The sequence below is a fragment of the Aulostomus chinensis genome, chromosome 21 (assembly GCF_037954235.1).
Source record: "Aulostomus chinensis isolate RoL2024-O1b breed Wild chromosome 21, RoL_Achi_v1.0, whole genome shotgun sequence".
Lineage (NCBI taxonomy): Eukaryota > Metazoa > Chordata > Actinopteri > Syngnathiformes > Aulostomidae > Aulostomus > Aulostomus chinensis.
This window is the reverse complement of record NC_141340.1, coordinates 9,773,709-9,800,000: the sequence shown is the minus strand read 5'-3', so window position 1 is coordinate 9,800,000 and position 26,292 is coordinate 9,773,709. Positions and strand designations below refer to the sequence as shown.

At 41.8% G+C, this 26,292-nt stretch overlaps 3 protein-coding genes across 5 annotated transcripts in view; all 3 read left to right on the top strand.

Annotated features, from left to right (window-relative positions):
• LOC147241625 (E3 ubiquitin-protein ligase MARCHF6-like) overlaps positions 1 to 140 on the top strand; it is a 14,814-nt gene extending 14,674 nt beyond the window's left edge. Inside the window, exon 26 of one of the 2 annotated variants that reach the window (XR_015111088.1) lies at positions 1 to 140. This exon is cut by the window's left edge and continues 348 nt beyond it. The gene's annotated coding sequence lies outside the window, so the exon portion shown is untranslated. The other variant, XM_086192374.1, reaches the window with a different exon arrangement.
• Positions 141 to 1,648: 1,508 nt separating this feature from the next.
• Positions 1,649 to 9,714, top strand: LOC147241624 (palmitoyltransferase ZDHHC20-B-like). Of its 2 annotated transcripts, XM_086191703.1 has the most exons (14): positions 1,649 to 1,783; positions 3,219 to 3,245; positions 3,410 to 3,504; positions 3,593 to 3,713; positions 4,016 to 4,085; positions 4,200 to 4,232; positions 4,576 to 4,696; positions 5,277 to 5,312; positions 5,517 to 5,649; positions 5,889 to 6,015; positions 6,149 to 6,238; positions 6,336 to 6,448; positions 6,753 to 6,800; positions 6,997 to 9,714. In XM_086191703.1, the coding sequence occupies exons 1-13, from the start codon at positions 1,666 to 1,668 to the stop codon at positions 6,794 to 6,796; spliced, it is 1,128 nt and encodes a 375-aa protein (XP_086047829.1). In that variant the 5' UTR covers positions 1,649 to 1,665; the 3' UTR covers positions 6,797 to 6,800; positions 6,997 to 9,714. The 2 variants fall into 2 exon arrangements, with proteins under 2 accessions (XP_086047829.1, XP_086047830.1); XM_086191704.1 differs by lacking the exon at positions 5,277 to 5,312.
• Positions 9,715 to 16,889: 7,175 nt separating this feature from the next.
• Positions 16,890 to 25,770, top strand: slc51a (solute carrier family 51 member A). The gene is made up of 8 exons (XM_086191904.1): positions 16,890 to 17,111; positions 21,024 to 21,175; positions 21,252 to 21,325; positions 21,564 to 21,722; positions 23,371 to 23,482; positions 24,722 to 24,868; positions 24,952 to 25,057; positions 25,235 to 25,770. The coding sequence occupies exons 1-8, from the start codon at positions 17,039 to 17,041 to the stop codon at positions 25,381 to 25,383; spliced, it is 972 nt and encodes a 323-aa protein (XP_086048030.1). The 5' UTR covers positions 16,890 to 17,038; the 3' UTR covers positions 25,384 to 25,770.
• Positions 25,771 to 26,292: the final 522 nt, after the last annotated feature.

Here is a 26,292-nt window from a genome sequence, read left to right as displayed (position 1 = left end):
GGATTAATGCAAATGACCATTGTACATCTTAAAAGTGTATGTATAATTTATTAAATCAAACTGACAGTTTACCTGTTTGGTTGAATGTGTGCTGACAAGCTGTGTACGGGGTTTGTTGTGGCTGTTGTGTTACAGGTGATTTCAGTGCAGTTTGGGATTTAGCTCCAATTTACAAGAAACCCACAAGGCTAAGCAGCTTTTTCTACGCTGGGATCGACTGTAGGCTGGGCTTCACTCATAAAATTTTCTTGGAAAACAAACCACTGACACATGCTGGGACTGTTTTTTTTTTAAACTTTTTTTTTAATGTAGTCTCACAAACAGGAAGCAAAGCCTGATAACGTTGTGTAAAACCTGGCTTCTGACGTCTTCCTGGCTCCAGCCTAGCCAAGACATTGTTAAAGACTATCACAATAGATGTTAGGAGCAAGGTGCTCCAAATAACTACAGTATCAAGCTTTGCTTCCTGTCTGTAAGTCTAAATTGAGGGCTAAAAATATCCGAACGTGTTCCAAGAACAAATTTGTGCCATTTCATGAACAATGTCCAATGTGTTTTCAGGTCTAACTTGAGGAACACATTTTAGTCATAAAACATGATTGCTGCTTGTAATGTCTAATAGGGAAGCGATGACATTTCAATATATGTAAAGCCAAGGATCGATCATGAGGCAGAACTCTTAACTTTGTTGAGATCAAAGTGAGAGCAGTGAGCTCACAACAGGTGTAAATTAGAGAATAAGGCAAACCATGCGCTGCCTAATTTCCAATAAACCTCCATCAGCTTCAGTCATTAAAAGACACTCAACGTTGGCCATGCATTCAGACAATCTCGATCCTTTGGTTGGTTTGGAACATAGTTATCTACAATGTGGACTTGTGGAATGTTCCATGTGTGAGCTTCTTCCAGTCTATCCACTTTCTACCACTGGACAGGTCTCCAGTTCATCACAGGACCAACACATAGAGACAGACAACCATTCACACTCACAGTCACACCTACAGTCAATTTAGAGTATCAATCAGCCTCGTCCTCTCTTGATGTCTTTGGACTGTGGGAGGAAGCTGGAGTACCAGAGAGAACATGGAGACTCACACAGAAAGATCCTGTGTTGGAGCTGGGACTGGAACCCAGAACCCTGTTGCTGTGAGGCGACAGCACGAACCACTGCACCACCGTGGTGCAAGGAATCGCAGAAATGTCCAAGAAACCCTGCAACTATTCAGGTAGTGTCCCTGTGCCTTTTGGCCCACAAACCCAAGGTCAGGACCACATTTCCCTGCAACCACCTGATGTCACCTCTGCTGCTGTGGAGATTCCTTGAATCTCTGTCTCTAATGAACAAACCTAAAATTAAAAATTCCACCACTAACCTGATCACTTTTGCAGTACCAGGTTAATTTATCCTGAGGGGGTGGGAAAAAAGCTGTTTGTTTCCTTGTGATAAAGAAATTAATTCATCATTATCAGCTTCTATACATTTGTAAACCGGAACCATTCGATGTCTGTAGTTTGAAAAACCTGCCAACTAAAATAGTTATAAAATGTGGCGAGTCAATCTTCAATTAACCGATACGAGCAAATATTTTAAGTTATCCTCCACTCTCGTTTTCCTCTGGTGACGTCACATGTCGACATTCCCCTTTCCCCAGCAGAGGGAGAAAGATGGCGCCCACACACGTACTGAGATGCTGTCAACGGGGCTTAGCATGGATACCTGTGATTTTTATCGCCCTGGTCGCTTGCTGGTCCTATTATGCTTATGTGGTGGAGCTTTGTATATGTAAGTAGACGTCCTGCCGCCGTCTGTTGTCTCTTAATTTTTTTTTACAGCTGATGTTTTCCTGGTAGTGTCCACACAAACACACAGCACCCGATGGCCAGCAGGAAGTAACGTGAAATGGACTGAATCATGTTGGCAAATCTGGATATTCCTCATTATCGTACTCTTTAACTTTGTATTATTGAAAGGAGAAATGTGTTTTGGAGCGAGGAAAAGTTTCTCCGTCATGTTATTCTATGACTGCCCGCCACGTCTGTGTAGTTTTGTGCCCAACTAGCTTAATGAGTCTGGCTGGAGAACAGTAACTTAGTTAAAATGCTAATTAAAGACATTTGGCTTGTTGAGCAGATGAGTAACTGCTTCATATCCGGCCAGACTGACTGCTATTAGCCTTGTGCCGGTAAATTGTCGAGGGTTTGTTGTGATAATGTGCTATTTCTTGTAAACCGAGCTATAAAACCGATTTTACTGTGACTCAGTTGCTTCACACTTCCTTGAGGGTGTGATTTGGTGTCAGAAATGTAGGACAGGTTAACTGTAACATAAATTCTCCCAGATTAAATTGTCGAGTAATCTTTCTGTTTCATATGAAGTGTTTTTAGATGCCCAAACTGGTATGTGGCAGCATTTTCTTTGTCGAGACCGTCATCCTGGGCACCAGCCTTATTTAGTGGCCACAACTTAAAGCGATACTTCACCCAAAAAGTTTCATCTGCCTTTCTAAAGATTCACATTTCGTTATCGTGAATTCACAGCGCTTCCTCCCCATGATGTGACTTCTAGTGACTGTAGAAGTCGGAACATGATTGCCAAATACCTTCTTTAACCTGAAGCTGATGGAGATCAACTACTTACAAAATCAAACTGTCCAAAACTTCCATTTAAATCCTCTCAAATGCATCACCCAGTACAACCCACATCTTCTTTGTTCAGCCTTATGCTCAGTAATCCACAGTCTAGTTGATTTAAACTAAAAAAAAAAAACCCAAAACCATTACACCACTTCCTTTTTTACATCAGTGCGAAGGACTTCAGTTAAATGTGAAAGCTGGCTCATGTTTACGCCTGTTGTTAATCGTGTGTCACCATTCGCTTCAAGTTAAAAAAAAAAAAAAGTGGTTGGCTTTTTCTGAATTCTGGTTTCATCAAGAACTCCCATCTAATTGGCCATCTAGTCTTGTAGGAAGACTAATAATCTGACTGATTTGTTGCAGAGCAAGAGCAGTTCGAGTCGCTCCTCGTATCCTCGTGCTGATGTAGTGGCGTTTTCTTCAGTCAGATTTCATTCCAGTTGTTTTTCACTCTTTAAGCAGATCTAAAACAGTAGAACAGCTGCTTATTCACATGTAACAAGAGTACAAATCGTCTTCTTTTTTTTTTTTTTAGCTGATTTTGAACGGAACTACATCTCTATCCTCTGTTCTGTCTCTTGCAGTCACCATCACCAGTATAGGAGAACAGAGTAAGTACCAGTTTAAAGCAGTGTGATTGTGAGGTTGTTGTGAATTTCTTTGCTCTGCTAGGTTCCTGTTATTCAGCATTAACTTGTCTCATTGTGTTAAAATGCTTTTCTTTGGAGTCTTCTGCAGCTTACATATCACTTTTTAACGGCTTGTTTCCTTCCAGTTGTCTACTTGACCTTCTTCCACCTCTTTTTCATTATGTTTGTATGGTCTTATTGGAAGACCATCTTCACAAAGCCTGCCAACCCTTCTAAAGAGGTACCTTATTGTCTAAAAAGAGCTACTTCGAGGTCAGCTTGATTCATTAGTTATAAAACGATGTTCTCTCACGCTGTTCTCCCCCCAGTTCTGTCTGCCAAAGGCTGAGAAGGAACGTTATGAGAAGGAAGAGAGGCCAGAATCTCAGCAGGAAATCCTATGGCGAGCCGCCACCAGTCTGCCTCTGTACACCCGCACAGGAGCTGGAGGTACATCCATCAGTACGTTTTCACAACGGTAGAAAAAAGTCGTTTGTTGCACCCGTCCCAAATAAATGTGGATGCGGCCAAATACATGTAAACTAGCAGGACTTTCTGTTTGTGAGGGAAGTCGGCTGTCTTTTTTTTGTTGAACTGGAAGAAAATGTGATTGCAACCAACTCAAATAGGGCATACCGCCACCTACTGGCCCGGAGGTTGACAACCTACATGGATAAATTGGTTCTTGGATACGCTGGTTTTTACCATCCCTCTACCTTTCTCACTGACTCTCTGATACTCTTGTTTTGCAGCAATCCGGTACTGTGACCGCTGTCAGGTCATCAAGCCAGACCGGTGTCACCACTGTTCTGCGTGTGACATGTAAGGAGAGTTCTGACAGAACTGAATCAGTTCTCTGTTCTGCCAAACACCGACTGTCAGTCTTTTGATGTATTTGTATAACGTGTCTCCTCTGTCCCTGTTTGTGTGTGGCAGGTGTGTGCTAAAGATGGACCACCACTGTCCCTGGTATGTAAGACCTGCTCACAATCTATTCCAGTCCGCATTCAGCATGCAGCAACTTACACTGTTACTTTCTTACACTGCATTCCTTTTGAATCATAACTTGGGGGAAATGACCTCCCAAAATGATACGTCCCTGAGCGGAACTTTGCTCCAAGTGAAACGCAGATGTGTGATTTTCAGTTTGACACCAGGCAGAAATCCTCAGGCTCGTTGTCAGTTTGATCTGAAATTGAAATCCAGTTCACTCTTGAACTGAGTAAAGCTGTGACTTGCATCACTTTAAGGATCATACCTATCAGACTCCAAAGCAGCGATATCAAATCTGACCACGTTTGCGTGTCTCCAGGGTGAACAATTGTGTCGGATTCTCCAACTACAAGTTCTTCATCCTCTTCCTGGCCTACTCGCTGCTCTACTGTTTGTTCATCGCAGGCAGTGTGCTGCAGTATTTTATAAAGTTCTGGACTGTGAGTATGGACACACCTCTACACTTAGCATGGTGTGTATGTTTGTGTGTGTGCGCGCGTGTGAGTGCTTGTGAGAACAGGATTCGTTTGCACGTCAAAGCTTTGCTGAGTAACCTCTGACGGGGTTATTTTTCATCGGGTACAATCGAAGTTTTTCCAGTTGACGGGAGGTCCTCGGGCTCTGAGTCGGCTGTGCTTGGTGCTGAGCTGCCCCTCAGTCACCCTCCACACTCTCTGTCAACCCTTCTGCTTTTCCCAGTTGTGGCACACTGACTCATTGTTCTCCGATATCCCTCTCCACTGTCAGAACCATCAGTCACGCCACTCTTGCGGCTGCGGACACCTCCTCTTCTCTCTTTCTTTCTCTTGGCTTCTCCACTCTTCTGATTTTCTTTCATGCCCCCCTTTTTCATCCCTCCATTCTAGCCAATTGCACTCTTCTGTTTTTCACCCAACTTGGCCGTGACGCTTACCTGCCTCCTGATGTCCAAGTGCCCCCCACCCCCCCTCCCCCCCACCGCCCCTCCCGCCTGTTCTCTCCTGGTGTTGCTAACAAGTCTTGTTTCTGTTTATACTAAAGCTTTGCCGGAGGAAATCGGCAGAAAACTGCCCAAAGGTAACGCCCGCCATCCTCCGCAGCCTTCTGCTGTTGCAGTCCCTCACCGTCGTGGGCCATGATTTTATCATGATATGCATGCTCTATCACATGAGTCTCTTTATTTCTTTTCATCTTTTTTTTTTTTTTAAAGCAGTCTTCCAATCAATGTCCTGAGAATAAATATATAATTAATTCTTCTCTCTCTCCTCTTCTCTTCCCTAGAACGAGCTGCCAGATACTCATGCCAAATTCCATGTCCTCTTTCTGTTTTTTGTTGCGGGAATGTTCTGCATCAGTATTCTGTCCCTCTTCAGCTACCACCTGTGGCTTGTAGGGAAGAACAGGTCCACTATAGGTAACACACACACACACACACACACACACACACACAGAGTTTCTGTTGTTTGTATCAAAAAAATAATGAACCACTCTCTTTCTACATTTGCAGAGGATAAAGAAAATATATATATATATATATATATATATATATATATATATCTTTCTTTGCTCATCAAGTTATTGGCTTCGTGCTATTGTTCCATTCCTCACTTCTATGTTCCGTCTCTTGTCCCCGTGCTCTACTCACTTTCTCAGAGGCATTCAGGGCACCGGTCTTTAGGACGGGATCCGATAAGAACGGCTTCTCTCTGGGTTTCCGTAAAAACATTGCTCAGGTCTTTGGAGACCAGAAGAAGTATTGGCTGCTGCCTGTCTTCACCAGGTAAAAAAAAACGAGACGAGCTCTCCTTATGCCATCAACGGCGTTTGCTATTTTTTGACTCCGTCCCATGAGGAGACTTTGATGTGATGTCTGAGCAACGTGTGGTTAATTATACTCTCTCCACCCACCACAGTCAGGGAGACGGTCTGACGTTCCCGACGCGGCTCGTCAATGCCGATGTGGAGCAGGCAACAGTCAACCTGCATCCAGAGCCAAATAAAAGGTGATCAATCAGCGCAATGTAATAAGCTCGGCTGCTTGAGACGAGGCTCTTATTTGTGTTCATTTCCTTTTTTCTTTTTGTTTTTGCCCGTTCTCAGCACTGCCGAAGTCCCCGCCAGCCCTCTCAGCGACTCACAGAACCGCCTCCTCAGCAATGACCAGCACGCCAAAAACATGGTGGATCACGTGGCTAACAACACCCTCAAATCAGGTGAACTTGATGAAATTTGCCAGGTAAAAGTCATGGAATAAAATAGATAAACCAAAGCCAGGAAATGAGTGAAAAGTCATGTAAATTTGCTTCACAAACACCTGAATTTTTAAGCAATTTTTTGGTTCACTCGACCGAGATAAATCTTTTTCTCAAATGCTGATGTACTTTCAAATCATTCAACTCGTGCCGTGGCATGGATTTCCATTTACTTTTCGTGCGCAGACGTTCCCGAGCTTCTAAGGAGGTAAAGATTCCCTGAAATGTTGGTCGCTCAACTCATTTGCATTTTTCTGTTCCGCAGCTGAAAGTGAGACCACCACATTCTCCATGGAGAGCGAGTCCTAACCAGGTGACTCGATCTTCTGTGTGTGTGTGTGTGTGTGTGTGTGTGTGTGTGTGTGTGTGTGTGTGTGTGTGTGTGTGTGTGTGTTTGTCATTAGGAATCTTATTTTTATGTGTCGAATTATGTCAACATGGCAAATGGGCACCATGTAATCACCAATAACTGACCTAATTTATTTTGTGTCCCCCCGTCTCTGCCCCAGGAGAAACTCCTCACTCATCTTATATGAATGCCTTAAGCAGCGCAACGATTTTGTTCCGTCACCATGGAAACAGTCTCCTAGTGCAACGTCATCCCCCCACAGGCCCCATTCAAGAGTTAACTATGGAAATGCATTCCCATCCCAGCACAGTCAAGCTTCTCCACCGTACGACACACCAGCTTCTTCTCACATTACTTTTAGTTTTCTCACAACCGACCGGAGCATTTATGGAAGATAAAGAAGAAAAATATTTCAGGGGGGATAAAAACTGAGCTGCTTTTGGTGTTTTTTAACTTTTTTTTTTTCTTTTTTGTGTGTGCCAAAAGCTCCCTGGACTCTTGTTTTTTTTGTTGTTGTTGTTGTTTTTTGTTTTTGTTTTTGTTTTGTTTTTTGGATCTTTTAACGGCACCAAAACTGCAGTGAAACGTGTGCTGGGGCCAAGCTGGAGCAGTATGTTTGTTGAGCTGTGACTGTCAAGACACCGTGAAGATCAGTTTTACCTTGTGACCTTCTCCTTCCCCTTTTGATTTCATTACGTCGCACGTGTGGGCCTGCACCCTGTTTTTTGTTTTTTAAGAATAAAATAAGCTGGATGTTTTCGGGGGGGGGGGGGGGGCGGGGGGTTGTTGTTGTTTGTTTGTTTTTTCATCACCAAAACCTGAGCTGTATTACAGACGTCTCTGCTGCATGGTTTAACGAACTGAGCACGTGCAGAACAGACCATCGCTGGGTTTTTGGATGTCAGAGCACAAGACGGTGCATTTGCACTACGGAGATTATCAGTGTCCCAACAAAACCACGTGCTGCTTTTTAATCATGTCCAAAAAGCATCCCAGGTATAATGGATTAATGGATGTTTATGATTTCTGTGTGTGTGTGTGTGTGTGTGTGTGTGTGTGTGTGTGTGTGTGTGTGTGTGTGTGTGTGTGTGTGTGTGTGTGTGTGCGCGCATGAAGATGTATTGAAGGGGCAGTCTCTCTCTCTCTTTCTCTCTCTCTCTTTTTTTAATAAGCTAACAATCTAAACAAAATCAGCTTTATGTGTTCTTAACTTTGGAGGAGCATCTCACACCATGCCGCCCCACCCCCACCAGCCCTCTGTGTCATCTGCAGCTCGTTAAATTCATCGCCAATTAAGGGCTGACCTGTCAGGAGCTCAGCCTTCTGAACCTGAAGTGTTTACAACATCTAAGCTTTATCTTCACCTCAGTGACCAAATTATGGCGCAATATGTCCTTCAAGGTCCCCCCCCCCCCCCCCCCCCCCCACCCAGTGTGTCAAGATGTCCTTCCGCTTCTGACAGGCAGGTGGCGACAGAGCTCCAGTCATCAGCATGTGAGGGCACAGGGCACCAATTCAACCTCCTTCACAGTGATCAGCAAGATTGTTTCATTTCAAATGGAAGTCGGCTGAAGGCAACTCTTATCAAACAAAGTGTCAGATTCAGTTTCTGCTCTACCTGGTTCAACCAAACTTGCTTGGGTTTGAGCTTGTGACCTTTTGAACTTTCAAATGAGCCTGAGCTTGTGTGAAACCTGAGAACCTTATCGTTTCGGTGTCTTTGAATTCCGCAGGCTCACCTTGACTGCATTTACTAAATGATTTTTTTTTCCCCTCTTCCTTTTAAGTCTTGAATGGTTTTCAAGGATAACCAAATAAATACTGTTCAGGAATGAGTTTTTTTTAATTATTATTGTTTCCAAGGAATTTTCTTAATTATATGCAACTTTTTTCCCGACCATCCACGTTCTCACTCTCAAGGGAAATGGACCTAATTCCTCATGCCCATCTGATCGCGTCCCTGTGACGGATGTCGATGTAGAGTTTTGCAGCTGTTGATATCGTGACGGAGTGGTTAAGTGGTGTTGTGCGGTATGTTTCTTGGTAATTGTTGTCATTCTTGTGCTGAATGGAGATCGAGTAGTGATGGAAATGTTTTTGTTTTGTTTTTTAAAAAGCCTTGTTTCTGAACTTTGTTTACGTCCTTTGAATCAGGTCGAACCATAAAACAAGTGATTTATTTTTTCTTCAGGATGTTTATTATATGCATAACAGCCCACCCAAGTGTGGTTTGATCTCAAGCAAAAAGATGAAATTACTGTTGCAATCATTTATTCTCTTAAGGAGCTCTCATCACTTCCGGACACGAAACCACATCGAACCTGTTGTCTTTTTTTAAATTGCCTATATTCTCTCCGGGCTGTTTGGCCTTGAGACTAAAGTGTCTGTTTGTGTGTGTGTGTGTGTGTGTGTGTGTGTGCGCGCGAGTGTGTGTGTATGTCTGTCTTTTTAATGCCTAAGTGAGTGTTTTTGTAACATTGTTGTCTTGGGAGGAATGCTTCTGTGCAGCAACAAATTTTTTAACATGTCTGCGTATACACACAATGCTCCAAAAAAAAAAAAAAAAAAAAGCATGACGCCTCACTACCATGACAGGAATTATGAAGATGTTAAAACATGCTCATTTGGAAGAGGCTTATTTTTTTGGTGCATCATCTAAACTTTCTAATTAAAGCCTGAGATTATCCTTCAGGTAGCAAACTAGATGTTTGCTATCCGTTTAGCCACAGCGAGTCACCCCAACTCATATTTACTCAGTATGAATGATTGTAAGATGTGGACGCATTCCATGATGTCACTGATGATCTCAGTTTTCTTGTCTGATGAATTTCAGTGTTCCTATTTTGTGAATGAAGTACCTGCCTCCAAATGATTAACATGAAAAATAATAAAACATTTGTTTAAAAATCTCCATTCTCATTCTGTTTTTAATGTATCTATTTTTTTAATATTCAAACAGGAATAACGTCAAGGTGTCACCTTTCTGCAGATGTTGGTCATTTTTTTAAACATGAAGGAATTAATTGCCTAGTAAGTTGACACATACAATGAAATAGTCTTGTTATTTTAGGTGCTCGAGTGGTGCAGTGGTCAGCACTGTCCCCTCACAGCAAGAAGGTTCCAGGTTCAAGTCCCGGCTCCATCACAGGATCTTTCAGTGTGGAGTCTCCATGTTCTCCCTGTTCCTGTGTGGGTTCTCTCTGGTACTCCGGCTTCCTCCCACAGTCCAAAGACATCAAGAGAGGACGAGGCTGATTGATACTCTAAATTGACCGTAGGTGTGACTGTGAGTGTGAATGGTTGTCTGTCTCTAGGTGTTGGACCTGAGATGGACTGGTGACCTGTCCAGGGTGAACCCCGCCTCTCACCTGAAAGCTGCTGGGATAGGCTCCACCCCCCGCCAACCCTTGAAGCGGAAGAAAATGGGTGGATGGATGGAAACAGAAAAACTCAGTAAAAAAATAAATGTTTGTGGAATTCAGGAACCTGGATGAACTTTGATCTTTTCTTATCTGTGTAACACTCAGGCCCTTCACTTCTGCTGAGGCAAGTTACACAATCCTGCTCATCCTCCTGACGCTCTCGCTACAGTGCTCTTTACGTTACATACATAACACAGATGGCATAATGACAGACAGAAAAAATAGAATTTCATTTTGACGCTTTACAAAAAGGCAACAAATATATATAAGCAACAACAGTTGATGTTGATATGAGTTTGTGTGTGTGTGTGTGTGTGTGCGTGTGTGTGTGTGTGTGTGTGTGCGTGTGTGCGTGTGTGTGTGTGTGTGTGTGTGTGTGTGTGTGTGTGTGTGTGTGTGTGTGTGTGTGTGTGTGTGTGTGTGTGTGTGCCACCAGTCAAAAGTTTGGAAACACCTTCTCATTTAATGGTGTTTCTTCATTTTCATTTTATTTTATTACCTTTTCTGTGTGGCACAAAGACACGGTGGGTGGAACTAAAGATCTCAAATGTGGACTCATCAGACCAAAGCCCAGATTTCCACTGGTGTGATGTTCATTCCTTGAGTTTCTTGGCCCAAACAAATCTCTGCTTGTTGCTTTTCTTCAGTTGCGGTTTCTTAGCAGCTGTTCCACCACAGAGGCCTGATTGGCGCAGTCTCCTGTGAACAGTTGATGTAGAGATGTGTCCTCTACTAGAACTCTGTGTGCCATTTATCTGGGTTCTAAACTGAGGTGCTGTTAACTTGTGATTTCTGAGGCTGGGTACTCGGATTAACTCGTCCTCAGCAGCAGAGGAGACTCTTGGTCTTCCTTTCCTGGGACGGTCCTCATGTGAGCCAGTTTTGCCGTTGTGCTTGGTGGTTTTTGCGACTGCACTTCAGGATGCATTCAAAGTTTTTGCAATTTTCTGGACTGACTGACCTTCAGTTCATAAATTAATAATGGACTGTTGTTTCTCTTTGCTTCGCTGATTGGTTTTTGCCTCAATATGAACTCGAACAGTTGTCAAATCGGGCTGTCAGCTGTGTACCAACCTGACTTCTGCACAACACAACCAATGGTCTCAACCCCGTCAAGAAGGCAAGAAATTCCACCGATGAACCCTGACGCTTAAACCTGTGAGGTGAAAACCATGTCATGTGACGACATCATGAAGCTCCCTGAGAGAAGGCCAAGGGTTTGCAGCGCTGCCAACAAAGCAAAGGGTGGCTACTTTGAGGAATGTCAAATATAAAACATATTTACAGTTGTACACCTTTTTTTTTTTTTTGCGCCGTAATTCCATATATCTTGCTTCATATATTTGATTTCTTCGGTATGTATCTGCAATGTAGAAAATAAAAGAAAAGAAAAAACACTGAATGAGAAGGTGTCCAAACTTTTGACTGGTAGTGTGTATGTAGTATCTCTTTATAATCATCAGTCACACATATGAGGATCGAGCAGATGCAAGATGGCATTGCGTGTAGTTTTTGCGGTGATGTGCAAAGATTATACGAGGAAATGTGCACAATGAGTGGCTACACTTGGGGAACGAGTTATATCTTGTAGCCTCAAAACGACTAAACGGTGGGTCAGATTATATTTTCTGGCCACAAAACATCTAAATTGAGGGAAGAAGTTATACCTTGTGGGCTCAAAGTGGCTAAAGTTATGGATCGAGGTCTCATTGTATGTTTTTTACCAAAACAGTCCCTCTATGATCTCTTCAGGCCTCCGCAGTATGGTGATGTCCACCATGATGCATATTAATGTGTTAAAAATCAAGATGATAGCATGCTAATACAGCACATAGTGTCTATGGGGAGGGTGGGGTTAAGTGTTCAGGGTCGGCAGGTCTAATAAATATTCAAATATGTTCATAGCGTGTGTGTGCCAGTGTCCATGTGAGCTCTTTCGCTCCCGGTTCAATGACCTACAGGTCAGTTTTTGATGGTGAAAGCAAACAGTGACTTGTTACAAAGACAAACACAGCAGACTTGTGAAGGCCGAACAGTTTCACTGAAGCACTTTAGATGGTTTATCCATTACAGACTACTGAAGAGCAGCGTCCACACACACACACACACACACACACACACACACACACACACACACACACACACACACACACACACACACACACACACACGCACGCACGGCAGACAGAGTGGAATTGGCCGCAGCATCAAAACACAACAATGATGGTGTCGTCTCTCTTATAAACAGGTGACTTGTCCACACTCACCAGTAAAGCCTTCACAATGCCACAGACACAAGAGTCTCTGTGTCGCTGTGGTCTCTCTTCTGTCCGTGATTCAGTTCTTCCAAGGACATTCCTCCGAGGACAAACGCCATCACTTTTTGCCATTCGTGTGTTTTTGGCTTTGAATTCCAGATATCTACAATACATATCGAGTCTAGCTATTAAACATGAAAATACCCAATTGTTCTTTCTTTTCTTTTTTTTTTAAGATTTAAAGATTTTCTACGTGTGTGAATGTCACTGCAGATCCCTCTAATTGCCATTTGGACTAATGACTGAGAGAAATACAATTATTGATATCTGAAATGTAATTAAAGGTAGGGTGTGGTTAGATTACATGTTAAACTTCTCCACAACTTGTGTGCACGCCACTAGTGACAAACCCATGCTGAAACTGCACCTCTCCCTCCCCCCCCCCTCTCTCTCTCACTCAGACCATAATATTCATTCGTTACATTTATGAATTATCCCCAATTAGCTTTCCCCATCACCATTATCACTGGTATAGCTGTGGTTATTAGGATTTTTTTTTTCAAATGACCAATTTATTTTAAATAATTGCTTCTCTTAATACTTTATCTGCTTCCTCTCGGTCACATTATTAGGAAACACTCAATTAATATTTATTGCTATGCTGACGACACACAGCTGTACTTATCAATGCATCCTCATGAAATAAATCAGCTGACTAAAGTGGAGGCCTGTCTAAAGGAGATAAAAACTTGGATGACCCATAATTTCCCTCTATTAAACTCTGATAAAACTGAAGTCATTGTCCTGGGCCCAAAACATCTTAGAGACACCCTATCTAATGAGATAGGTACCCTGGAAGGCATCACCTTGGCCCCCAGCACGACCGTAAGGAACCTAGGAGTTCTCTTCAGTCCTGATCTGTCCTTTAATGCCCACATTAAGCAAATTTCTAGGACTGCTTTCTTTCATTTACAACACATTGCTAAGATCAGACACATCCTGTCTCAAAAAGATGCAGAAAAACTAGTCCATGCCTTTGTCACTTCCAGGCTGGACCACTGCACTTCCCTCCTACCAGGCTGCACCAGCAGGTCCCTAAAGCCTCTCCAGCTGGTCCAAAATGCTGCTGCCCGCATGTTGATGAGAACTAGTAGCAGAGACCATGTCTCTCCTGGACTGCTTCTCTGCATTGGCTCCCTGTCAAATTTAAAATAGAATTCCAAATTCTCCTTCTAACATACAAAGTCCTCAACAGTCAGGCTCCTTCACACCTGACAGAGCTCATAGTCCTCTATTACCCAGCCAGAACCCTTCACTCCCAGGATGCAGGGTTACTTGTGGTTCCGAGAATTTCTAAAAGTAGAATGGGCGCCAGAGCCTTCAGCTATCAGGCTCCCCTCCCGTGGAACCGTCTCCCAGTTTCAGTCCGGGATGCAGACACCCTCTCGACCTTTAAGAGCAGACTTAAGACCTCCCTTTTTGATCAGGCTCATAGTTAGGGCTGCTTAGACTGGCCCTTAGATATGCTGCTATAGGCTTAGGCTGCTGGGGGATCTCCCATGGTGCACTGGGCTTCTCTCTCCTCCTCTCTTCCCTCTCTGTCCTCCTGTATGTGTCATACATAAATCACACTCATACGTATTACTAACTCGTCTTCTTCTCCGGAGCCTTCGGGCTCCCCGCTTCCCAGATCCTGGGTGCTGCTGGAGGAGGCTGCAGACCTGAAGAGGCTCAAGCTGCCACCCGTAGCTCCACCTGCTCACGTCCCCGTCTGTCCATCAGTCTCTTCCCTTTCTCTCTCTCTTTATCTCTGTCCCACTCTTTCCTTCTGCATATCTGTCTTCCTCCATTTTCTGTCTTTGTCTCTGCCCCGCTCTCCTGCTCTCTTTCCCCCCAACCGGTCAAAGCAGAAGGCCGTCCCCACTGAGCCTGGATCTGCTCGACATTCCAGCCTGTTAAAAGGAAGGTTTTCGTCGCCGCTGTTGCAGGATGTGCTGCTCATGGAGAATTGTTGGGTGTAGATTCATTGAAGGAGTGTGGTACTGGACCTGCTCTGCTTGTAAAGTGTCATGAGATAACTTTGGTTGTGATTTGCTGCTAAACAAATAAAATTGACTTGACTTGACTTGACAATATCCACTGTTCTCAATTCAGTACTGCAGTGAAAATGATTATTTTTTTAAGTACAATCAGAAACTGGAAAATGGCGGGATGAGGAAACAGTTTATTTGTAACCTTTTGTTTGGTTTTTACTCTATTCTTCTATTTTGAATTATTCTCTTGTGGGTTTTCTTTGTTTGTTTGTTTAGATGTTCCTCTTCTTCTGCTTGTAGGCTCTTGAGAGTGGAATATAACTTTGTGTTGCAACCACCCTCTAAAAAAGAAAGGTAAAAGATAGGGGAAAAAATTACAGAGCGAAGAAAAAGACTAATGATCTGCTTTTTGTTTGAAATGTGCCTGAGTCTGCCTTTTCAGGCTTTTTCTTTTCTTTTATATCCGATTATTCAAATTGAGCTGAGGGTGGCAGCAAATGCTTCACATGACATTAACGCTGCACACGTCTCCATGGAAACGGAGAAGAAGCTACGGGTGCATGCGATGACAGTGGGCCTTAGATTAATACAATGATAATTAATACAATCACTAATTTCCAGTAATACCAGCATACTTCCAGGAAGACAGGGTCCCTCCTCTGCAAACAATTACCACCCCACACACACACACACACACACACACACACACACACACACACACACACACACACACACACACACACCTACCTTGAAGATTTCGCAGAAACTTCCTCAGAAATCCAGTCAATGACTTGTTCAAGCCCCCCCCACACACACACACACACTTGACTTTTCTTATCCCACAGTCACCTGACACACCAGTGCTTGTAAACGAGCCGATGCAGAAGGAAATGAGGTATAACCCAACAGTCACCTGTCGGTCGCACCCATGCATTTACTCACATGGAGACAGACACTCTAAAACACTCATACAAAGCTGATGCTGTCACAGTTCCACGACTACGGCCATAAGACCACGTTCTCCTATTGCACCATAATGTTTCTTTTGTTACTTGAACATCCTACATGTGTCACACTGGAAGCATGATTCATGAACAAATGTAACGTAAGATACCGAGGTTTTTCACACACCACTCACCAACTCTCAATCCTATATGTCTGTAATCCCAAATATGAACTGGATTAATATCAGTATAATAAGAACAATAATAATAATAGTAATAATAATAATAGTAATAATAACATAAGATCAAGGAGGATGTGGGTGCACACTCGCTACTTTACTCCAGCAACATTTCTGAAATATCATACCAGAGCCTCATCAGTTGCCTGGTTTTAAATATAAAGTATATAATTGACCAGACATGGGACTCCTGCTAGCTTGTAGCGCTTCCATCATGTGCTAGCTAACTGAAGCTAACAGGAGAGGGGAAAAAAAGGGAAAACAAGACCCTTAGCTAGTCCTTGAGTTAAAGTAATTCTAGCTGTTAGCGACATTTTGTACACCGAGCCAAAAGTCTCTCTTTGTTTTTGTTTTGGCTTTTTAGTTCTGTTCATATTTGTTCTGGTTTTGGATAGAGGAACCAGCTGTTTTACTTCAGATCCATGTTAAAGTAGTGCAGTACTCTGCCAAATCCTCCCATTGACACATCTGACTCCATCGGCGTACTCTCCAGGTCACGAGCTCATTTGCAGGTCAACTCATTGTTTGTTTGTTGTTGTTTTTTGCAAGATTTCGAGACGATTTCTCCCGTTTCCTCTCTGAAACGTTGTCATCTCGAGATAATGCCATAATTAACTCCCCAGATAAGTACGCGATCACTAACACAGCCATGCTTGTCTTCTTTAGCGTTGTTGTGAAGCGTTTTAAATCAAATCAAGTCTTCTTTTTTTTTCACTTATCTGTTTTTCTCTCTGGGTGAATTTTTTATTGGGTTTTTCTGAACCGTTGTTGTGTTTTTGTAAAATTTAATGTGTTTGCACCACCAGGATCCCACTTGCCACACACTGGCCATGTCTACACTTGCACTGACACACCAAACACCCCAAATTACACCACTGCAACACCACAGTCGCTCACCAGAACTCCCTAACACATCTAATTATATCATTATTCCATTTCCGTACCAATCATCTTGAATTTCATTTCTCCCTCTAAACAAAATATTATTATAAATGCTAAAATTAAAGTTTTGATCTCTGTTTTTAAATAAAACAACAGAGACAAAGAAAGTGGCCCCGCCCTGTGAATCACTGTGACCGGGTGATGAGTGTGAGTGAGAGTGAGGAGGAGGAGGAGGAGGAGGCGGGTCCAGGAGGAGTGCTGCAAGTATTTGGGGTGCCCTGCAGGCACAAATCCTAGCTCCATGAAAACTTTGAGAAATCTCTTTGGAGACCAGAGACCGTAACTCGACGCACTCAGCGTCTGTGTGGATGCAGAAACGGGGTTGATCGAAGCTGCATTTGAGAGTCCACCGACAGCGGGCAGCATGAATGGAACCAACCCGACTATGGCCCCGGGCTGCACGGGGAAACCTCCTCTGGCCATGGACATCATCCTCCGTGAGTAGACGGGACGGGGGACCCCCCCCCCCCCCCCCCCCAACCTGTATCTTTTCAATGACAGGACCATATCAGGATCCTGTGGTTGTTTGTACTTGGATACAGAGGTTTAGTGATGGTGGTGGTTTTGATGGACCCCCTTAATCCCGCTTTTAGAGCTTCTGGGAAGGAAGCTCTTTGGGATTTATTGAGCTCTCAATTTCTTAAAAAACCAAAAACAAAGAAAAAAAATAAACTAAACAAGAATCCCATTCAAATCTATTTATTTACTCATTGTTGCTTTATTTTCAACACCTGAGCTTCATCATTTCGTGTGCGAGGACATCGAATTCAAAGAGTTAATGATATGATATGAACTTGCATCCACAATTGAGAAGACTTCATGTACAATTTTGAGACAAAAGTACAAATCATTTGCTTGAATCGTTTTTGAGAGACCTCAATGATGTCCAATATTTCTGAGTGATCCATTTTACCCCGATAAATATCAAGGTCTGATGGCAAAAACTAGACATGTGGTGTATCAGTTTAAAAAAAAAAAAAAAAGATGAGCAGAATCTGAAATTAAAAGCATTTAATGGTACTAAACCTACCTGAGCACCAACATTCCTGAATATTCAAATTCAGTCAGAAAACGTGACTTGAGGGATGAGACATAAATTAAAACAAGGTTCCATTTGATGCTGTAAACATCATTGAGTGTAAATGAAGTTCAAACAAACATGAACACCATTTCATTAATCGAGGAAATACATATACTGCACAGAAAAAACGGACCAGAGGCCAAATTGCGTAACTTGCTGGAGACTATTGTCATAACCAAAGTAATATGAATTTTAAATTAGATGTACTCCTTTGTTGCGTAATTACCTCTTGAAATCAATTTTGACATGATTTCTTAAAGCTACTGCGAAAGCAGAGGTGGTTTTTTTTGTGTGTTTTTTTTACATGAGTGTGCGAATGTTCTGCTTGATGTTGGGACCTAAACGTGAAAGATTAAAATGGCTTTTATCACCTCAGTTACTATTTCATAATTTCAGTTCATACATTACGGTTCCTTTTAGAGTTTTAATGCCAGATGGATTCTTCCAACGAAACCTGTGATGGCAAACTGGTTTCATGACACAAAATGAATGCAATGTGTGTATATTTACCAGGAATTTGTTTGCTCAGTTTTCCCGTCATCCAGTGTCTTATCTATTTCGTCTGCTCACAGAGGAATTACAGCGTCTGGCATTTTAACGAACCTTCCATTAATCCCTCTCACCGGTGTCGTGCTACCATTGTAAAATTGCATGCGGAGCTTCGACTAATGTCAGATTATCCTTTTGACGTCTCCTGTAACACCCTGAGCAGATTCTGCACTTCGACATCCGCAGAGACAGAAAATCCACTTAAACGCAGCTAAGCCATCTTTTTATATGACATTTGTCCTAATTTAGGAAATCATTCAAATTAATGTGTTTCTATGAAAATAGGGTAAGAAGTGTAATGATAAATGGTTTGTTGGTAGTGGTTAGTGATGAAAAAATGCATATTTACATGCAATAATAAGTAGATTTAGACCCTGCTAATAGTATGTTTGTGCTATTAGCATTAGCAGTGGCCCGCCATCGCAAAGTGAGCAGCCTGATCTTTCCTACTCTCTCTTCCAGGACTGTAAAATTAAATTTTTTTCAACCAGTTTCTTGTCTGCATCTGACGCCCTCTAGTGCCACCAATGGGTTAAATTTTGAGGTGTAGTAAACTTTTTTCAGTTTAACTCAACCCACAACTTCATTTCCTGGTACATCAGATTAGATTTAAAATAGATTAGATTAGATTAGATTAGATTAGAATAGGTTTTAAATGAGGAGAATCAACAAATCCATGCAATCTTTCAATGTAATTATGGCTAATTTCTCACAATTGCTAAATTTCAACCATAGTCAATCGGGATACGATTAAGAAATGTGTCATTTGACCACAGGAGGCGCTGCAATAAGCAAGCAACATTAGCCCATCCATGCTAATCAGTGATGAAGCCGCTATGCAGGAAATTGGGGCGTATCTTAGCAACGCTTTGATGTACGGACACTAAACTTGGCAGATTTGGCCACTGGAGGTTGCTGCAAGAAACAAACGTGATCGTCTAACTTCCCAAATATGATTTGCTCTTGCACTGCTTAATCCAAGCCACATTTATTAGTTATTCATAAAATATTATTTTTTTTCTCCAGAGAATTCAGACACAAGTAATTAGGAAGAAACTTAATAGATTAATGATTTGTTTTAAAAAAAAAAAAAATTACCAAATATCATCGAATGCAGTTTTTTTTAGAAAGAATACATCAGAAACTCTTCAAAAACACACCATCCTTGTGAAGGTAAACCTCAGTCGTGAGCATCTGGATCTCATCAGGGTGAAAGCTAAAATGTGAAGTTTCCACTTAACTCCATGAATGCATATGTGCTCCACATGTGAGGTTACCGCACATCTTAGACGAAAGAACGCCTTGTTCTCTTGTAAATGAGGGAAGGGGGGGTAAAGACGACATAATCAGATCGACAAACAATTCAGAAATGTCGGGTTCTTTAAAACCAAACAATAAAAAGTCGTCAACAGGAGGGCATCTAAGATGTGTGGGCGTGCTCTGATTCCTGCTAATGCTCCTGGATATCTGACACTTAATGGTGCCGATTGTTGTGATACGAACAATGCAAGTGCAACATTCTGAAAAACTCTGACTCAACTTTTCCTTTCACATTACCGGGGTAGCCACAGATCAGCCTTAATCTGAAACATCTGTTGCAACTGTTAACTTCCTCCAAGGTTATTCCTGCAAATCACAACTCTTCCCTTATACCGATTGCTTTTTGCTTGATCCAAAAAATTAGCCACACTATGACAGTCAACTTTTTCAAACTGGATAATTCAAAATACTGTGATACTTGAATATCACGTTACGTTATGATATAATTCCTCGGCGGTTCCTCAATTCATCATCTGCTGCTTGTTTCAGTTGATTAACATACACATTTCTGTGCCGACCATGCGTCCCTGCTTTCAATCAGATTGCTTCAAAACGTACTTGAAATATTTGCTGACTGCTTGGATCTGGATTGGAAACTCTATAACGTCTGCATTCTGTTCAACCTCAACAGTCCATAGAGCATCGAAGCAGGTTAGACTTGCTGCTCTGTTCATACAGGGCATTTATAGATCCCCTCAACAAATCAGTATCTTCCCAGGCCTTACAGAACTTGTGTGTTTCTTCCCCAGTCATAATAACACAACAATGGAACGTGGTATTAAAAACATACAGCAATTTACGAGAGAGTAATTTGAATTTCTCACTGCTGAAGCTTCATATGAGGTTATATGAATGAATGTTATCTCCTCTGTAACTTTTCCTGTCGCTTGTTATTTCTAGTGTTTGATACTCTGTTGCTGTTTTACCAGCTGATAAACCCACTTTTGTATGATTCTAAATCATTATTTTTTTTTTTTAATTTCAGGTAATTATCAATCATTTTCTGTAGAGCCCAACTGAAATATGGGCCATTGTTGGCTGATCACGTGTATCTGTATCTGTATCGCCATGTCTTCACTGTCTTAAGAGACAATAATTCTGAATTAGATGTTTTTGGTCATTTCCTGCTGTTAAATTCCAAGTGAAGTTCCTTCTTTCAGGTCACTGATGTTATTTAAGATAAATTTTCTTTTTAAACCATAAAACGTCCCTCTGCTCTTCGCCACTACTTGTCTGCCAGGCTGTTTTGCTTTTTTTAGCTGTATTTTAGTCTGCTTGCTTATATAAACTTTTCAAGGTCTTGGTTAAGGTTTTGTCAATAGAAATACTCATCAGCCCACAAATCTAAGATGATGTCAAGGTTCCCAGTTTTTAATTATTTCCCTTTTCCTCTCTTCAGAGTTGGACCTGTTTGGTATCATCCTGTACTCTGTGCTGACCTTCATGGCGTCCGTGTCCATGCTGGTCTTCATCGAGGAGTGTGTTTATATCTACAGGAAAGTGCCAACCAATAAGAAGAGTATCATCATCTGGGTTAATGGGGCTGCACCGGTAAGAATGCACACTAGTACTTATACGCTCACGTGAGATCCTCAAATATGTTCATGCTCTTTCTCCTGTGTTCCAGGTGATCGCCACCATGTCCTGTCTGGGGATGTGGATCCCCAGAGCCACCATGTTTACTGACATGACCTCGGCCTGGTGTGTTTCTCTTTCCCTGCTTGTCTTCCGTCTCCTATTCCTCTGTGTTTTTCCACACATTCATCCCCTCTGTGAACGATCCCACTGGAGAAACTTGAACTTAAAAAAACTTGTACTGCTATGTAATATTTGTGGAAGATATGGTATCCATTTCATTGAATTTCCCGTTTTTTTTCCTGTCCTTCTGTCCGCACCCCTCACCTGCATCTGTTCGTTCCATATCCCCCTGTCTCTGTAGCTACTTTGCCATTGTGGTGTTCAAGTTTCTGATCATGATGGTAGAGGAAGTGGGGGGTGACGAGGCGTTCTTGAAGCGAGCGGGGAGACACAAACTGAGGATCAGCACAGGGCCATGCTGCTGCTGCTGCTGCTGCCTGCCACATGTGGCTATCACACGGTAAACTGGTGGATATCAGCATCAATAAGTCTTTTTACCACCTGAAGTGATGAAATCTTCAAAAAAAAAATTTTTTTGGAATGAAACCCACCGTTTGGAGAAATGTGCTTATTTGTCCCTCATCACAAGCTAGACAAGAAGATAGAGAAGAAGATCTCCTTTTTTTGTGGAGAAGGGAGGCACAGAGATAGTTAGCTTAGCGTAGGGAATAGCACTGAATTGGGAAGTGTTAGCATACCATCTAAAAGTCCTCAAATACATAAGGTTCAGGATCTTTGTTTGTCCGGATGTAATCCTCCTCATCCCCTTTTACAAAGTCAGTCACCATTAGTAGGGTTAGTCACTCTCTTAGTCTTTGTTTTTGTTTGTTGTCTGTTGCTATGTTGAAACTGTGTCAAATCACTGCACCTAGTCCAGGAAGTAGTTCCAACTATGTGTCTGATTCTAAAATACATTATCTGGTCATTTAATTTTTTTTCAAATAAATAATGTTATCAACAACTGTAGTTATATTGATGGAGGCAAAGACAAGTGTTTTTGATGACTTTTGACAAAGGAATGCTGACAATTTCCATCCACTATCATTCATCGTGCTAAGCTAACTAGCAGTGGGCTGGTGTCCGAGGGTCTCTCTTATGCTTACACAGGGTCTCTATCTTCATTTCTGATTATGGAGAGGATTTGAAGATAAGACCATTTCCCAAAAATCAGTGTGTTCCAACAGCAAATTTGGTTTTTTTCTTGTCTTCTCAGCATGCTTATTTGCTTTTGCTTTTTCTATGTTTTCCAGACAGATACTTGAGGCGATAAATGTTCCTACATAAAAGAGCTGTACAGTCGTAAAATGTGAAACCAAACAAACATACATTTAAAAGTCATAAATCATTGAGTGGTTTTGTCCGTTAACTCATTCTGTTCATTCTTCTTTAGAGGATTGAAGGGGGACCAGTTTTTCGCTATACTTTCACTTCAATATTGAGCAATCCCTGCTTTACTTACATGGCAATTCAAACATCCTGCAGCGCTAATGAAGGACAGACCCTGTCAATTACCACCACATGTTGAATGGGCAGCTAGGAAAGTACGCAGGAGCTTTGATGCAGTTTGAAGGTTACATAAGCTGAGAGATTGTCTGTACATACATTTTGTACTCAGGCGAGGACCACGCTTATGATCTCTGAGGGCAGGTTGAACTCACTCCTGGCCGTTCAACTCTTTCAGGGCGGGGGAGTTAAAGCTACTGGCTGCATTTTCTATCCCTCCAGTCTAGAGTGAAGTCTATGACTCTTTCCTGACGGTGGTGACAAGAACACACTTATTTATTCATAATTAAGAAAAAAATTATTTTATTTAAACCTGCGAGCTGGTCAGTTTGAGGTTATGATGATGATGCAGGGGCCAGTTTCCCAGCTACTTGGTCACACTTGGAAAAGCCTCAGAGAAATCCGGAAAACAATCAAAGCTATTCTTGTATATGTATAGGAACAGCTAAAGGTCACGGTGAATTGTTCCAAACATCCTGCAGTGATGATTCCATGATGATTAGGAAATGGACTATTCCACTAAATGTGTTTAGCGGCTTAACTTTTTTGTGTAATAAAACAGGGGGGGGGGCAGCTACTAAGAAATTCTGTTCTTCCAACTGCAGACGCTCTCTCTTCCTGCTCAAACTGGGATCCTTCCAGTTTGCCCTCCTGAAGATCGTCTTCACCATCCTCTCAATTGTCCTCTACACCAACGGCACCTTTGACCTGGCTGATGTAAGTTGGTGACAATGCTGTAACCACAATATTTACATTTTTACTATTTAATTAGGTAGCTCATTATACATGTACATGCCGATGTAGTTTATATACACGAATGCTATTACACTGACATAGGACTCAAACCATTTTCCACTGCATTGGAGATGGATGTGCTAAAAAGGAGGCTGGAAAATGGTGCTATTTCATGGGTGCTAATGTTGTTAGCCAGTGCATCTCTAAAGGTGTCAGGGGCAAAGGTTTTACTATTCTAGTTTAACAGAAAAGCGTTGCTGGTATAAGCTTGCCATTGTGAAACTAAATGATTTCAGTCGGAAGCTTTGCTTATTGTGTGTTGTGGTCTTCAAAATCACCCTTGCTACATGAAACAACAGTCCAAGCTAGCTATCTAGTTGCAACCTTCACACTGAAAATGCCAAGTGTCGACGAAGACTTGGATCATTAAAAAAAAATGACGGGGTGTTTGGTTATTTTCTTGAATTCAAATATTAATGTGAAAACAAGTTTCCAGTCACCAATAATGGTTTAACCCTACAAACAATCGCACACTGAAGCGCTGAAGCTACGTTAGCTACTGTTACCAAATTTAGCTTATAGCTCCTAAAACAGGAGTGCAAGAAATGACACAGAACATGCTAGAAATGACACAGATTAACCTCACGTGTATTTTTTTTTATTGTTATTCATTTTTGCTGGTTGTAAAAGGTGAATTGACCAACATTATTTTGTCTGCAACACAAACATTATGCTAATTGTTAGCCATAAGCATTAGCCCTGAGCAACAGTGACAGACAGCATCTTTCCACATAGGGCCATTGCCATTCCCACTTAGAATAGTTTCCCCAATATTAAATTTTTATTGACATTATTTTGTTTTGTTCCCCCCACAATTCTGTCTACAATTTTGACTCAATAATCACGGAATTTTAAAATTTGATCAGTAAGTCTTTAAAAAAAAAAAATTAACACTTATAACCAATCATAAGTTACTGACAGTTACTGAAATATTTTAAATGGCCCGATGAGATTATGTTCAGTGTTGGTCTACTCTGTACATTCTTCCAGACAAGCGTGCCTCATACAATGTCAGCCAGTTTTGAGAAAAGTTCTTTCTAATACTTAATAATAAAATGAAGTTGGGTCTTGTCCTTTTTGTTCAGGCATGTTTCAGTAGTCCTGGTTGAACTTTTGTCCACTCTAAACCTCATTACTCCACCATCTGTGATGACATTTTAGCTGAGTATCACTGGAGCTGCGATATGGATCAACCCTTTTGTTGGCATCTTAACCATCATCGCCCTTTGGCCTGTAGCCATCATGTTCATGCACCTGAAGACGGCGTTGCGAACGTTAAAGATCATCCCCAAGTACGCCATGTACCAGGTAGGAGTGTTCCCTGACATGCCTTCTGAAAGATGTGTGAGGTCATAAAATTTGCTTTATGATTAAAGAGTGTGTGTCTTTAGTTAGTGCTGGTCCTGAGCCAGTTGCAGACAGCTATCATCAACATTTTGGCACTGAAGGGAACCATTGCCTGCGCGCCGCCATTCTCCGCTGCAGCCAGAGGATATAGTGAGTCAACACGCCATCAGTTTTCCTGTCTGTCTGTTTGTCAGTTCCACCTGCAGTGATGCAACCCGTCCTCAGGTTGATTTAGTCATGCCTTTGATTTTATGTCTGAGACGTGTTGGATCTTGGAACCTTCCTCTCCACTTCCATCATGTTCTGCCTGTGCCCACCTCTCCGCAGTGATGAGTCAGCAACTGCTGATCCTAGAGATGTTCATCATCACGCTGGTAACACGTTTACTGTATCGTCGACTCTACGAACCTTTACCTGAAGAAGAACGTGACGACAATGAAAACACCAAGATGGTTGCATTGCCAGACTCTGCATGAGGACAGTTATTGCATGTGTGTGTGCGTGTGTGATGAAAATGACTGGTACACACACACACACACACACACACACACACACACACACACACACTCAGCTATGTCATCCCCACTTTTTCTCAGGTTTAACCAAAAAAAATGACACCAAGTAAATATATGCTAGGGATTATTTGGTTGTTGAACAGGTTATTATTACTGTTGTCCTCCCTACAATTTCCAAGGTGTTTCCTGGTAAACAGGACATGTTTGGAAAGAAGAGGCCTTTCCTCAGAATTCCATGTGACTGAAGTGAATATTTTATTGTTATTTTTTATTTAACTTTATTCTCTCTCTCTCTCTCTCTCTCTCTCTCTCTCTCTCTCTCTCTCTCTCTATATATATATATATATATATATATATACAAACACACATATATTTTTCTGAAAATTTAGAATAAATAAAAGAATTGATCAGTTTAGCTCGTTATTTTCTCTATGATCACCCAGAATGTGTAACTTTCCTAGTTTCTTTTTATGAAATTATATTAAAATAAACTGTTATTGCTTATTTATATTTGTTGTCTTTTTGTAAGGTGTTAATGATGAAATTATATTTGTATCTCTCATTATGCCATCTGTATTATGGCTACTGGACCTCTAATTTCACTCTTGTTATAATACAGATGAAATGTTAATGACAGTGTGACGCCGTGTGGTGTTTTTTGTTACTGTACTTACTTTTTTCTGGACACCGCTTCGCTCTAATACAGCCGTCTGTGTCTTGCCGCTAGGTGGCAGTAGAAACCAAACATCATGGTGGACAACCTAACTTCATTAGATGTGTTTCTGGATTGTAGCAAACGGTACTAAAAGCTCACGAGCCGAAATTGAACCAGCTATTTCATATGTTAAATGAACTCAGTTACTTTCTAAC

Coding starts and splice junctions, on each gene's coding strand:
- LOC147241624 (XM_086191703.1), top strand. CDS start 1,666: ATGGCGCCCACACACGTACTGAGATGCTGTCAACGGGGCTTAGCATGG. Junction 3,714..4,015: donor CACCCGCACAGGAGCTGGAG/GTACATCCATCA, acceptor CTTGTTTTGCAG/CAATCCGGTACTGTGACCGC. Junction 6,016..6,148: donor CTGCTGCCTGTCTTCACCAG/GTAAAAAAAAAC, acceptor CACCCACCACAG/TCAGGGAGACGGTCTGACGT.
- slc51a (XM_086191904.1), top strand. CDS start 17,039: ATGAATGGAACCAACCCGACTATGGCCCCGGGCTGCACGGGGAAACCT. Junction 21,176..21,251: donor GGGTTAATGGGGCTGCACCG/GTAAGAATGCAC, acceptor CCTGTGTTCCAG/GTGATCGCCACCATGTCCTG. Junction 21,326..21,563: donor ACTGACATGACCTCGGCCTG/GTGTGTTTCTCT, acceptor CTGTCTCTGTAG/CTACTTTGCCATTGTGGTGT.